This window comes from Halichoerus grypus, chromosome 5 (genome assembly GCF_964656455.1).
Source record: "Halichoerus grypus chromosome 5, mHalGry1.hap1.1, whole genome shotgun sequence".
NCBI classification, from domain to species: domain Eukaryota; kingdom Metazoa; phylum Chordata; class Mammalia; order Carnivora; family Phocidae; genus Halichoerus; species Halichoerus grypus.
The window spans coordinates 45,050,531-45,066,206 of NC_135716.1; the positions used below are offsets into that span (position 1 = coordinate 45,050,531).

The 15,676-nt window shown below is 39.7% G+C and overlaps 1 protein-coding gene and 1 pseudogene across 3 annotated transcripts in view; one reads left to right on the forward strand and one right to left on the reverse strand.

Annotated features, from left to right (window-relative positions):
* Positions 1 to 11,635, reverse strand: part of OSGIN2 (oxidative stress induced growth inhibitor family member 2) — a 24,171-nt gene extending 12,536 nt beyond the window's left edge. The window contains exons 1-2 of one of the 3 annotated variants that reach the window (XM_036105593.2): positions 11,516 to 11,635; positions 4,276 to 4,430 (exon numbers count right to left, since the gene is read on the reverse strand). In XM_036105593.2, coding sequence (XP_035961486.1) covers positions 4,276 to 4,342 — 67 coding nt within the window. In that variant the 5' untranslated portion in view covers positions 4,343 to 4,430; positions 11,516 to 11,635. Of the gene's footprint in view, positions 1 to 4,275; positions 4,431 to 6,233; positions 6,768 to 10,722; positions 10,897 to 11,515 lie in introns of those variants that run through there. The other 2 variants (XM_036105602.2, XM_078072246.1) reach the window with 2 other exon arrangements.
* LOC118543918 (histone deacetylase 1 pseudogene) overlaps positions 11,047 to 15,676 on the forward strand; it is a 27,971-nt pseudogene continuing 23,341 nt past the window's right edge.

Sequence of the window (15,676 nt, forward strand, 5' to 3'; positions counted from 1 at the left end):
TCAACACACACCATGATAAAAGTCATAGTTAATGCAATAAGAAAAGGAAATAAGAGACTTAGAAAGAAATAAAACTGTCTTTGTTCATAAAAGCCATGATTTCTATGTAGAAAATCCCAAAGAATGGACCAAAAAACTCCTAGAACTAACATCAAGATTGCACAATACAAGGTTATATGCAAAAGCCACTTTCTTTCCTATATACCAGCAATGAACAGGTGGCATTTGAAATTAAATATACAATACTGCTTAATCTATGCATGTGCCCACACACACCCCCACACCCACACACAAATACCTGCGTATGAATCCAACTATATATATTTAAGATGATAACTATATATATAAGATGCATACAAGGAAAACCACAAAACTCTGATAAAGATGATCTAAATAGATGCTCATGAATAAGAAGATTTGATATTGTTAAGATGTCAGCTCTTCTCAACTTCAGCTACAGATTCAATGCAATCCAGGTAAAAATCCCAGCAAGTTACTCTGTGGATACCAACTAATTCTGAAGTTTGAATGGAAAGGCAAAGACCCAGAATAGCAAACACAATACTGAAGCAGCAAGTCAGGACCAACATCATCCAAACTCAAGTCTTCCACTAAACTACAGTCAACAAGACAATGTGGAAATTATTGAAGAGGAGACAAATCAATGGAACAGAAGAGAGCAGAGAGAGATTCTCACAAATACAGTCAAACTAGTCTTTGACAAAGGGGCAAAGGCAATCCAATGGAGAAAGGAGAGTCTTTTCAACAAATGGTGCTGGAACAAATGGACATCCACATGCAAAAATATGAATCTAGATACTAACCTTTTATCTTTTACAAAAATTAACTCAAAATAGATCACAGACCTAAATACAAAGCACAAAATCATAGAACTTTTAGAAGATAAAATAGGGGAAAAATCTAGGTGACCTTGGGTTTGATAGTAAGTTTTTAGATATAACACTAAAAGCAGGATCATCCATGGAAGGAAAAAACTGATAAACAGAACTTCATTAAAATTTAAAATTTCTGCTCTGCAAAAAACACTATTAAGAGAGTGAAAAGATGTCACACTGGGAGAAAATATTTGCAAAACGTAACATATACAAAGAACTCTTGAATCTCAACCATAAGAAAATAACCTAATCAATTAAAAAGTACAGAAAGGATATGAACAGGCATTTCAAAGATACACAAATAAATAAGCATATGAAAAGATGCTCATCATGTATGATTACAGCACTGCAAATTAAAACAATGAGGTACCACTACACACCTATTAAATGGCTAAAATCCAAAACACAGACAATAGCAAATGCTGACAAAGATTTAGAGAAACAGGAACTCTCATTCACAGTAGTTGGGAATGCAAAGTGATAGAGCCACTTTGGAAGACAGTTTGACAGTTTCTTAAAAAGCTAAACATAGTCTTATGATATGATCCAACAATCACACTCCTAGGTATTTACCCAAATGAGCTGAAAACTCAATGGCTGTGCAAAACCTACACATGCATGTTTATAGCAGCTTTACTCATAATTGTCAAAAATTGTCAGCAACCAAGATGTCCTTCAATAAGTGCATAAACAAACTCAAACATCCATACAATGCAACAGTATTCAGTGATAAAAAAGAAATGAGCTATCAAGCCATGAAAAGACCTAGACGAATCTTTAAGGTATACTGTTAAGTGAAAGAAGCCAGTATGAAAAGGTTCCATACTGTATAATTCCATGAATATGATATTTTAAATAAATCAAAATTACACAGACAGTAAAAGATCAGTGGTTGCCAGGGGTTGGGGGCTGAGGGACAGGATAAACACATGGAGCAAAGAAGATTTTTAGGGCAGTGAAACTATTCGGTAGGATACCATAATTGGGGATACATGACTTATATATTCAGCAAAACCCACAGAACTATACAACACAAAAAAGTGAACCCTAATGCAAACTACAGATTTTAGCTACAAATGATGTATAATCAGAGGTTCATCAATTATAACAAATGCACCACACCAGTGCAAGATACTAATAATAGGGGAAACTGGAGGTGGCAGGAGAACGGGAGTATATGAGAACTCTCTACTTTCTACTCGATTTTCATGTAGACCTAAACTGCTCTAAAAAATAAAATCTATTAATTAAAATAAACATTAAATAAATGCAAAATAGTGGGACTTAGGATCTGAGGCAAAGAGCTAAGTTCCTTAAATCAAAAAGAAACAATACTCAACAGACATAGGCAAAAAATACAAACAGGCAGTTTACAGAGAAATACATAGGTGGAATGCTCCTTCACTCCCAAAGACGGTCCCCATCCTAACCCCAAGAACCTGAGAGTGTTACTTTATATAACAAAAGGTAACTTTGTACATGTGATTAAATTAAGGATCATGAGATCGGGAGAATACCCTGGATCGTAAAGGTAGACATCACCTAATTATACCAGTCCTAAAAAGAGAGACTCTTTCCCAGCTTTGGTGACGGGGAAAGGGGACAATGAAAGAAGGTTAAGAGAGAACCCATATTGCAGATTATGAAAATGGAGAAGGGGTCCAGGAGTCAAGAAATGAGAATAACCTACAGAAAATGGAAAAGGCAAGGAAACAAACGTTCTGCCCTAGAGACCCCAGAAAGGGATGCAGTCTTGCTGACATCCTGACTTTAGCCCACAGAGACTAGTGTTGGACTTCTGACCTATAAAACAGTGAGATAATAAACTTACATAGTTTAAAGCCACTATGTTTGTGGAAATTTGTTATGACAGCAACAGAAAACACACATATTAAGGAAATTAGTTCCTTCTCTGCGCTCTGATGGAGTGTCAGTCCAATGTGCATTAGGTTAAGCTACTCATTGGCTAGCTGAAGCAAAACACAGACAGACTGTTTTGGGGAGTGAGGTGGGCAGGTACAGATGATGGTACTTTTTTCTTTCCTGACCCGCCCATAGCCAGCGAGAAGAAGAAGAGGATTCCTTTACTCACGCCAACACACTCAGGATGAAAAACCAGTGTTGGACAGAAGTGAGAAAATGGAACATGAGGAACAGTCGCCAAGATACCCTGGACATGAACTACTACAAACACCATCAGCTCTATCATCACCCCTAAAAAGAAATCTAGGGTAGAACGGTCTCACTTTCTTCCTTTCCTTCCTCCCTCCCTTCCTTCCTTTACTGTATCCCCCATATGCCAGTCAGAGAACAGGACTTCTCTCTCCTTCCTGCTAACTTTGAAAGAGGCTATCGGGGCCCCTGGATGTCTCAGTCGGTTAAACGTTCAACTCTTGATTTTGGCTCAGGTCCTGAGATCTCAGGTCATGGGATCAAGCCCCACATTAAGCTCCATGCTCAGTGGGTCAGTGTTCCCAGACTAAAGGAACCACAGTTGCTGGAGATCTCTCTCCCTCTCTCTGCCCCTCCCCCACCTCACACACGCACATGTGCTCTCTCTCTCTCAAATAAATAAATCTTAAAAAAAAAAGAAAGAAAGAAAGAAAGAAAGAAGCTTTCAAAGAAACTAAGGAAGCTATATGCCATCAAGGTATGTTATGCCCCGTAATTCTTTCCTGCAGCTTGCTTCACACCATAGTACTTGTCTTGTAGTACGTTCGAATATTAGATGCAAGATGTATGTGACAGGTAGTTAAAAACATGAATAAACAAAACCATAAAAATATCTACAGTTCTGAAGTAATTAGGTTGCACTAACAGCTTAACTTTTAATATCTTCTATACCTATCTGTTGAGGTGGTACAAAGGATATATAATGATAATACTACGGTTAAGGTCATTATAGTACACACCACAGCAGAGTACCCTAACAGTCATTACTGAGAACCTTTACTAGCTTGCACAAGTTACTCAACTTCTGAGCTGCCCTGACTGTATCCACCCCACAACAGAGGGCTCTAGGGTTGTAAGGCATAATCCAATAATGTACACAGAATGCTCTGTATGGGGCTCTACTAATCCTGGTTATAATCATTGCCATGACACTACCATAATAATTAACACAACTGATTGACAGTATTTTAACACAATACGGTAGTATCAATCCTTCAATGAAAAAAATGTTACATTCTAACACAGAATCTAGTATCAGATAAACCAATTACTCTCTCCCAAGACTTGGTTATTGGTTACTTAATCATATCAAAAAACCTAAGACTACTTCTCAGTACAATCCTAAGACCCTGTGCCATGCAACTATGCATATATAGTAGTAGTAACGATCAGAATTGTAATTTTAAGAGTAAAATGCAGTACTTACCTATTACTACCACAGGCAAAATCACTGATGAATCTTCCAGTAAAGAAGTTTCTTCAACTAATGGCATAGCTTTAACTTTCTGCCCCAAATTATCACCAAAATATTGCACTAAGGAATTAAAAATCTCTCCTTCGGTTTCAGTGTCACTATAGTTTCTTCAAAAAAAAAAAAAAAAAACCAAAAACATGAAACAAAAAACAAGAGATGTAGTTAATACAGCCTTTATAAAAACCTATCTTTATTCAGATTTTATTTAGACCATAAAATATGCAATAGTTCCATAAAAGGAGAAAAAGAAATTCTTCTGATTAATGCTTTCAAATTAGTAGCTTAGCTTACCTGTCAACCTGTACCATTTTTAATGTCAGAAATCCTAAATAGCTGTTAATGTCTCTGTAGTATAATGTAGGCAAGTCCCACACAAGTTCTAAATAAGAAACTACCTTTAAAGACCAAGGAGACAGCATTGTATTGGGGATTTTTAGAATTCTCTGAGATTTCCTAGGAATGGCTAGTTTCTCTCTTATTTTTTTCTCATTAATAAAAAGATAAGTGCACTAGAGGTGGCATATTTGGAACAAAATAGTCATAATACTAAGGAAAAATTAATTGTACTTATGTATTACAAACTGCATATTTTGGTAAAAGAAATGAGGTTTATACATCTTAATTCTCAGATATTGAAAATTGGAAACATCTTTATGTTGATTTCCAATCTACTTTCTTTCCTAGTTGCCTCCCTAGAAACTAGCTTTAGCATTCTGACATGCTCAGGAAATAAATGGAGTAGCCTCCAAACACAGTTAATGTTCTGCATTACACTAGTGATTACTTCAGAACAGAATCCCCAAATTATTTTTCATCTTTATATAGTCAGCAGCAGGCAAATATCTGGAAATATTAAACTGAGCACCAACTATGGGTGAATGTGCTTACTACTCCTCCCAAAATGAACATGAGATGGATCAGTTACTTCACAGGACTCACAGATCCCGGAGGAGAATGATAAACAGAAAGAATTAGGCAGAGACCAAAATTTCTGCTTCCCTATAGCCTCCCAAGGTCCCAGTCTACCCTAGGATAGAGTTCTCCAGGATATGCTAACAGCTTTCCTGAAGAAGGTATAAACTCCACCCCAAATATTTGGACTCCTCTAATGATACGTGGCCTTTTGGGACCAGAATAGATAGATACCCTTTGGATAGGTCTATTAGGGAAAGCCCCTCCTCACACTGAAGCCTGCTCCTGGAAGAAGTTATCTTATGCTCTGCTCAATGCATCCCTTTCAGATCATCCCAACTACTTCTCTGAGCAGATCCAGGTATACTAGTTACCCAGTCTGCTTCTGCTTCTTGGCAACTGCACTCAAATGAGTGTATTATACTCAGGCCTATTTCTGGTATCTCCCCTGAATGTGTGCCGAGGACAGGTCCCCCAGCTCCCTCTGGATGCTTCTGATCAAAGTCCTTTTGCATACCCAGGCCTGATTGATATTGTGGTGGCTGTAAAGGCCACAATTCTTTTTCAGAAGATGCACACCTCATCTTCAGTCTCTTCCAAATATCCCCACCTCAAACATTGTTGCTCCCACATATACAACCCTCTCTTTATTTTAAAAAAAATAATTTAAAAAAGATCATCACTAACTTTTTGTTAATCAAAGAGAGGTTTCCTTCAAACCTTAACAAACATTTCCTCCTTTTCAAGTGTGCGATTCAGGGTTGTTAGTACAATCACAAGGTTTTGCAATCACCACTACTAATTCCAGAAAAATTTTATCACCCTAAAAGTGATAAACTAAGTTAACCGTAGCAAACTAGTTACTACTAAACTACAGTACCCATTAAAACTCATTCCCCATTCTTCCTTCCCTCCAGCTACTGGTGACCACTAATCTACTTTCGGTCTTGTTGGATTTGTCTATTCTGGAAATTGCATATAAATGGAACCTCTCACACATTATGTGGCCTTTTGTGTCTGGCTTCTTCCACTTAGCATGTTTTCAAGCTTCACCCACAGTGTAGGGGGTATTGGTACTTCATTTCTTTTCATGCCTAAGTAATTTCTCACTGTAGAGATAGAACACATTTTGTTCATTCACAAACTGATGAACATTTGAGTTGTTCCCATTTTTTGGCTATACAAATAATGCTGTGAATATTCATGTATAAATTTTGTGTGGATAAATGTTTTCATAGCTCTTACGAGTAAATGGCTGGGTCATAAACTCTGTTTAACATCTTAAGGAATTGCCAAACTGTTTCCTAAAATGGCTGCATCATTCTACAATCCCACCAGCAATATAGGAGGGTTCCAACTTTTCCACACCCTCACCAACACTTACCTTTTTTTTTTTTTAGCTACCCTCATTGGTGTGAAGTGACATCTCAATGCAGTTTTGACTTGCATTTCCCTAATGCCTAATAATGTTAAGCATCTTTTCATATACTTTTTAGCAATTTGTATTAACTTCTTTGTAGAAATATTCTTCACCCACTTTCAAACTGGGCTTTTTATTGAGCTTTAGAAATTATATATGTAGAGCACAAGTTCCTTTTCAGATATATGATTTGCAAATATTTTCTCCCATTCTGTGGGTTGTCTTTCCCTTTCTTTGTCTTTTGAATCACAAAAGTTTCAATTTTTTTATTTTTGCTACTGTGCTTTTGGTGTCTAAGAAACCACTCCCTAATCCAAGATCACCAAGATTTACTCCTATGTCCTATAAGTTTTACAGTTCTAGTTTTTAAAAAGATTTAAGTCTGTCATCCATTTTGAGTTAATTTTATATATGTGATGTGTGAGGTAAGAGTCCAACTCCATTCTTTTGCTTGTGGATATCCATTTGTCCTGGAATCATCTGTTGAAGAGACTGTAACTTCCCCTTTGTCTCGTGATCCCATGGAAAAACCAACTGACCATAAATTTAAGGATTTATTTCTGAACTCTCAATTCTATTCCACTGATCTATTAATCTTCATGCAAGCGCCACACTGTCTTGCTTACTGTCTGTTTGTAGTAAATTCTGAAATTAGGAAGTGGGAATTCTCCGACTTTGTTCTTTTTCAAATTGTCTTGGCTATTCTGGGTTCCTTGCAATTCCGTATGAATTTTAGGATCTTGTCATTTCTGCAAAAAAAAGGGTGCTAGGATTTTGATAAGACTGCACTAAATTTATAGATCAATTTGAAAAATATTGCCATCTTAATTAAGAATACTAAGCTTTTCAATCCATGAACATGGGATTCCTTTTATTTAGGCCTTTTTTAGTTCTTCTCAATGATGTTTTGTAGTTTTCGGTGTACAAGTCTTAAGACTTAGGAATAAGTATTTCTTTCTTTTTGATGCTAGTGTAAATGGAATTTTGTTAATTTCATTGTCAGACTGTTCATTGTTAGTGTGTAGAAGTAGGATTGATTTTTGTATGTTGATCTTATATTCTCCAACGTTGCTTAATTCATTTATTAGGTCTAGTAGGTTTTTTGTGTGAGCCTCCAACAATTTAGTCTGTTCCAAGACTCTAGAACATTAAGTAGAGCCAAAGTTTTAGCTTATCTAAATTCTCTATATAGTGTAAGTAATTAGATCTGATTTTCTACTGGTCATTGGTATAATCTGTACATATGCAATATGTATATAATCTATAATAATACTGGTATGTATATAATTGTATATGACCTATAATTTTGGTATAAACTATTTGTAATAAACTTGCACGGTATTTGAAAAATTTAATACAAATTAACACAGATGAAAAACTGAATCAAGAGAAGCAAACAAAAACCAAAAGTATGGTTCACTGATTCTGCATAAAGCAACAATGAAACAAAGGCCTCCTGATAAGTATTCTTTCTAAAAAAATTCAGAGCCTAAGTTATAATTCAGTATTACTGCACATGTTTTATAATATATTCATACTATATCACAGGTCTATGAACAGTTTCAACTTTTACTTGAGATATCCAACTTGATCAATGTTATGTTTAAAACAAGTATTTTGAGTAATAAAAATCTACTTTTCCTTTATTTGGGATACTACAGCACTTTACACACATGCAAAAATAGTTGCCCTATTAGGCATAAAGACTATTTGATATTTAAGAGGATTTTAGAGCACTTCCATCTTTTGTTCTTGAAATATTATAGTCCAGTCTCGAAACAAATTTAAGAGGATGGCACAGGCATAAAATTTGGGTAACAAAAAGACTTTTCTCACATCTAGCAATATTTCTTTAAATGATGACTCAAACTTAAATGAAATGCTTTAGTATCTGAATTTTTATAGTCTTTGGAAGCATGATCCTAAATGGTCACCAAATTAATACTACTGTATGAAAAAAAGGTTCTAAAGTCACAAATGAAGTCAGTCACACTGTCCATCTTCCAAAACAGTAGGTATGGAACAAGCAGCTGGAAAGTCAGTGGACAGTTATCACAATACCCATTCCTTTCAGGTATGGCACAAGATCCAAAATATACAGGTTTGTCACAACCTGTTTTAAAATGTGGGTTCCTAATAAAATTGCTCAAAAAATAGCATGAGTAAATTATAAACACCTTCCTAAAGAAGAGGTCTTAAATGTTTTAGTTTTTAAATCTGAGATACAATGCAGGTATTTTTACAATGGAAATAAGGTTTATTATCACAATTTTCTTCTTTTGGCTAGCAAGGCTTGTTTTCCTTTATCCCTCAAGATCAAAACATACCAACTACTTTTGTCTTCATCTCCTCCAAATTTCTGTACAAAGTGTTAATAGGCATATGGTATCCACAACCGAGGGTTAGCTGAATGGATATGAATCCCAACCTGTGTCCTTAGAGTTCAACTATACCAAAAGCAGTCAATTCACAGCCACGCAGTCAAAAGGCTAAATTTTAGACAGCAGTGTCTGAAAGGCATGTTAATTTCTCAAGGGGCTTCAGTTTAACAAGTTTTCACTAGAGGAACCTGTTTTCTAACTCTCCAAAGTGGATCTGATACTCTCAAACCAGTGTCTGTCAAGTAGTCAACAAAGCTGCCTAAAACTTAAAATCCAGCAATTACATAAAACATTTTTTTTTTAATATCCAGAATTTAGAAACCCCTACAAAACTGAGAAGTTGGGTAAGCCTGAACTGTTGCTCTCTATTAAAACAGGAGTTCTGAACCTTCTTGGTGCCTTACACTCCTCGGCAATTTGATGAAACCTCTGAACCTCTTCCGTGGAATATTATTATTAAATACATAAGAGATACATAGGATTTACAAGGAAACCAATTACATTAAAATACAGTTATAAAAAGTAAACTTGTGACGTTTATTTGCACAAAAAAATAACAAGTTTGGTGATGTGTAATTACTGTAATTTTGAAAAAATAAGCATACAGTATTTCTAGATATGTGCCACTGATATGAAAATATTTGTGAATTTTATTGGTGACAAGGTCATAAGTACTATGTGACTTGTTGCTTATATTCATAATTGAAAGACATATTAGATTTTGGCTAAAGTTTAGCAAAAATATCAGTTGTACTTTCTTCCCACGCAAGTTCATGGCCACTTAAATTCTACCTACCAACTCCAATTTTAAAATTCTTGATCAGAGTTTCATATTTTGAGAAAAATTTATATATCATTATTCTAGCACATTCATATATGCGAAGTAAGGTAATTTACTTAAGTCTTCGCTAAATTGAACATTTCTTCACCACAGGGTTAAAATCACTTCCAAGTGCCTTTAGCCTTTCTCCCCATAACTGACTTAAATGTCTGCCAACTGTGCAAGAGAACACATATTTTTATTCTCAAATGCATTAATCTCATCACCCTTAAGAACGTTCCCATAATGTGAGTCTTGAATGGCCACCTATTTCAAATTTCTATAATATACGGCTTGCAATGACAAGCATCCTAGAACAAAGTCAGCACCTACTTTTAACTAGACCATCACACTTAAAACAGTTTCCTAACTCCTTTCAACCCAATAACTTAGATTATTACGTTTATTAAAAAAATCTATGAAGATTGTAAAGGTGGGGTAGGGAGGAACCTTCGCAACTCTTCAAACTTCGCACTACTTGGAAGTCTCAGGTGGCAGTAACCGACTCGCTCCGGGTCTAGCCGGTTTCGAAGTCCCATGACTGGCCCGGTCCCGGAGAAGATAAGAAGACAAGAAAGGAGAGTTCCCCCCCCCACACCCCGCCCGGAGCGAGGCGCCCCCAAGCAGAGGTTGCCGAGGCGGGAACCCTGATCAAGCAGGAACCAGGAGGAAGCGGCGGCCGAGGCGGGAGGCCGCTGCAGTCCAGGCGCTCGCCCCCCACCCCGGACCCGTCCCGACTCCAGACCGGTCCTGACCCCGACCCCGCCCGGCCTCTGCCCATCTCGGCCCCAGCACGGCCGCGGGGCCGGGAAGCGTTCCACCCTCCGCCTGCTCCCATCCCCTCCGCTCCCCGGCTGAGAAGTCACCTGAAATGACCGGCCAGGGAGCAGCTGCAGCACCACACCGGCATGGAGCGCGGCGCACGGGGCGCCTGAGGGCGACCGCCACGGCCGCCGCCGCCGCCTGCCCCGGCTGGGCTGCCCGTTCGGGGCGCCCGCCCACTCGCCCGGGGTCGCGGGGTCCGCGGGGCGCCAGCGCTCCGCGCGTCGCCGTTGCCGCGGCTGCCCGGAAGCTGCGGTTCAGCAGCGGGCCGGGCTCCGGCGCCCCGAACTCCGCCTCAGGAAAAGCGGCTTCCGCTCCTCGCCTGCGGGGAGCCAGACGCCGGCGGCGGATGATCTGGGGGCGCCGCGATGGGGGCGGAACGGGGCGGGGACGCTGCGACGGCTGCGGCGGAGGCGCGCGGGCTCCGCCTCGCAGGTGCGGCGGCGGCGGGCGAGGCCGGCGATTGGTGGAGACGCGGCCGGGGCGAGGGGCCGGGCCTGACGGAGCGGCGGCTGCGCGGGCCGGGGGCCGAGGTCCTCGCGCCAACCGGACCGCGGCGGCGGCAACCGGGGACCCGAGCCTCGGCCTGCGCCCCGCGGCCCCTCCGCGTGCACCCTCCTCACGGCCTGGGGGGTTAGCAGGGCTGGGCGGATGCGCGTCGAGAGGACCGGATGATGAGAGGAAGAGAAAACTGTAGCAGAACGGCTCGGGGGGGAACCCTGCGTACAGCGCGGCCTCCGCGACCGGGGAGCAACGCGGTGTCACCCCAGTCCGTCCGCGCGGGACTCCCACCGAGGAGGCCAGGGAAAGGCCGAGAGCCCCACCCAAGAAACCCACCTTAGCGCCTTTTCTCGCGCTGGCCTGGGCGCAGACGCTGGGAGCTTCTGCGCGCTTCTCGCTTTCGACCCTGCATCACAGTCGCCTGGGGCGTGGTGGGGGGTGGGGGAAAACACACCAAACCACAGGTGCCCGGGCTCCACCCCCAACTGTTCTGATTGTGGAAGTCCCGCTTCCTGAATGGGGGGGAGCCTCCCTTCCCTAAGTAAGAGGCTCGCAAACATTCCCTAGTGTGAGAATCACCGGCGTTGCTGGCTAAAAGTACAGGTGCTTAGCCCTGCCCAAGACTTACTGAGTCCGTTTCCGGGCGGGGGAAAGGGCGGGAACGTGTCCCTCCAGGTGAACGGGATTCAAGAAAAGTTAGAAAAGTACCGAGTAATGAGTGTCCCTATTCGATGTTGTCAAAAAATAGAGGCGGGAAAAACTCCTAGAAGTGACTGATTGCATGTGCTGTTAGATGTAGATGTCTTCCTATCCCCACTTCCAAAAAAGCCCAATTATTTTTGCGGTTAAAATGTAAGATACATAGTTTCTGTTTTTAAATAGTTTTTTTTATGTAAGTTCTCAAGTTTTGTTGAATGTTGTCATTGAACGAACTTGCACATAGCAGGTATTTTAGATTCTGTGGAGCTTAACAAAATTGTAGGACTCAGCCTGCCTCCAGGGTTATAAAAAAATTCTGTTTTTTCTCTTGTCTTATTGACAATTTGACACGTTCATTTCATTTAATGTTGTCTCGAAAAGTGAAGCATGAAGTTACTTTTCTGTTACTAGTCATAACATTATCCTTCTAAAGGACCTAAATTCCTAAAATGTATGCCAATCCAGAGAATTGAAATATTTAAAACTGTAAGAATGTTTGTAAGTACTTTGTGTAATTTTTCCTTTATGGCTTTGTTTTTACTTTGAGTTTTCTTGAAGTATTTCAGATCAAATAGTAAAGTGAGCATATCAAATTTTAGGCTTAATCTGTATTTAAACCTTGTGAACTTGCTATCATGGTTTACACTATATAATGGTTTATGATTAAATCAGGCCACAATGACTACATAGAGGATTTTTCTTACAGGTAATGGGGCATGTCAGAGTTTTTGTATTTTTTTTTAAGATTTTATTTATTTGTCAAAGAGAGCACGAGTGGGGGGAGGGGCAGGCAGAGGGAGAAGCAGGCTCCGCGCTGAGCAAAGAGCCTAATGTGGGTCTCGATCCCAGGACCCCAGGATCATGACTTGAGCCAAAGGCAGATGCTTAACCAACTGAGCCACCCAGGCGTCCCGGAGTTTTTGTATTTTTATTTTGAATTGTAGGTGAGGTCTTATTTAAATATAAAATCCAGGTTTTATAATAAAAAATAAATATAAATTGTGAGGTTGTGGGGCAACAGACTCGGATACAGCTGGTGAGAATGTAAATTAGTATGTAATCCAATACTCCCTCACCTGCATAGTAGAACCTCCGTGAACCTTTCAGCACCCACACTAGCGCACTGAGGGTGCAGCTTATCTCACACCAGAAGCCTTGCCACTCCACAGTACTTTCTGGACTCCCAGTGTTACCTGGTTGTAGAATCCTTACTGAACAACTCTTCTTACTGGTATATAATGTGCTGGTATGTCATACATTTAATTATAACCAAGTGGCTAAAAGGACTGTCTGTTGGAACCTTCACTGCGCAGCCAAGGTGATCTTGGACAAGTTACTCAGCATCTCTGGGCTTTGATTCCTCATCTATTATGAACTTACTTCTTTGGTTGTAAGGATTAAATAAGAAAATACTTTTAAAGCACTCATCACAGTGTCTGGCTCATGTTAATCACTGAATAAATATTAGTTTTCATTATTATCGATAATAATATTGTAAAATATTTTTACATTTTCTAAAGCAGAAATTCAGAAAGTATGGATTGAACTGTGCCCCTTGCCGAATTCATATGTTGAAGCCCTAACCCCCAGTGTGACTATATGTGGAGATAGGGCCTGTAAAGAGGTAATTAAGGTTATATGAGGTCGTAAGTATGGGACTCTAATCCAGAAGGGCTGGTACCTTATAAGAAGAGCAGCTTTCTTTTTCTGTCAGGAGAGGGTGGGAAGCCAGGAAGAGCTCTCACCAGGAACCACATTGGCAGGCACCTTGATTTCAGACTTCACAGTCTCCAGAATTGTGAGAAAATGTCTGTTGTTTAAGCCACTCAGTCTGTGGCATCTTATTATGGCAGCCCAACCTCACTAAGACAGTATGTTTTTGCATTTTCTAGAAGCAAACAAAAAATTTTAATGTACACTATTTGAAGTAAACCACTGCATTTCATAAACTAGGTAATCTATCAATAGACCATCTCATGCAGTAATTTGGTAGTATAATACTCAGTTTTAGAGTGTTCTAGAAAACATTCTAGAAAAAACAGTTCCTCCTTTATTGAAGCTCTGGGAAGCTCAGATACCTTTCAGATTTCTTATCCTCGAGCCTATCAATAATTTTCGGTACAGTGAATATCTCCGTTGAGCTGTCAGTTTGGAATTCTTAACTAATTCAATTCTCTATTTTGATGGCATAGTATGAGTGCTTTCTTGACCACACAGAAAACTGGGGACAGAAGCTGGTGCTAGAGACTTAAGATGAAGTTTATTACTGCAGCTTGAACTTAGGCCAGAGAGAAAAATACCAAAGAGGCTGCTTGCTAAAAATACAATTTATTTTTGCGAATTTTGTAGCGGTCAGGCTCTGTTGCAAAGAACAGAACTCATGAATTCACTCAAGCTAAATTAAGAATAAAAGGAATTTCTTACAGGGTATTAACATGTTGCAGAATCATAGGTAGACTGAAGAACATAGGTAGAACCTGAGAAAAAATACTCAAAGTCACAATGAAAGGGCAAACCAAAGGGCAAATAGGAGCTGCTGCCTATCTATGGCCAAGATGCTGCCTGCCAAATTTGCTGCTTTGGCTACAGCTGCTGATTTCCAGAATTGTACCTGACATTGCAATACTTTATTTATTGTCTGTCTCCCTCTATATACAAAGGAACTTAGTATTTCTGTTCACGGTTATATACCACAGCAGTGAGAACAGATCTTGGTTTGTAGTAGGGATAAACACAGAGCATCATAGGTAACACTCATCCAGTAAACCAGCAGGGCCATTGTTGGATAAGCCTTTAACTAAATGGAAGGGGGAAATATGAATTACAACTCATTTGTCTGTCTCATGGCCTGTAAGGTCAACTTATACACTCTGCATTACTACAAGAGTAGAGAAAAGGAGAAAAGCAGAGAATAGAGAGCAGTAGTCAGTGTGACCAAAAAGATAAGTCATTCAGAATTAATCAAGGTTTCAACATCAGAATAGAAAATCCAGAAAGTGAGGGCAGAGAAGATGGTTGGATGAAATTTACAAGAAAAAAATGTTCAAAACTAAAGAGAGACATGAGTCTGCAAATGTATAAGACCTACTGAGTCCTAAGAAGAAAAAAGAAAAGGTCTGCATGGAGGCATATCTTAAAATTTAAGGATAGCAAGAATTAAAAGATTCTCAAAGCTTCCAGAGAGCAAATACAGGTCCTCTATAAAGGAATGAGAATCAGGCCAGCAACAGGCTAGCTTCCCATCAACAGGACTGGAAATTAGGAGATGAGCAAGCCTGAAAGTTCCATGGGAAAATGATTTTGAACTTGGAACTCTAAACCAAGCCAATAAAATATAAAATCAATAAAATATGGGGGCAGAATGAAAAAGAAAGTTAAACATGAACTGAGAAAGCTTCCTCACCCAAATACTCTTTTTTAGGGTGTTACTTAAGAATGTGGGGTGGCAAAACAAGGGAATTATCCAAGAAATTGGAGCAGGTTGAATGTATGAACAATAGGACCAACTCAGAAAAGCAATGAAGGCAAGTCCCAGGAGGACAACCATGCAGCAGGCCTGAGAGCTCCCCATACAAATCGAAAGGAGACCTCAGGGCTGCAAGAGAACTGCCCATGGAAAGAAGAGTCCTTAGATGTGACAGTATCCTGCAAATGTCGGAAGAAACTATTCTAATGATGCCATGAAGGCAGACCATTCAAGTAAAAGTAAAAAGGCAACTCGAAGTCAAGAGGGCTGGGGGTGTATGACTAAAAATATACAAAAAACAGGTATAGCATAGTCAGGGAATACAAGTCACA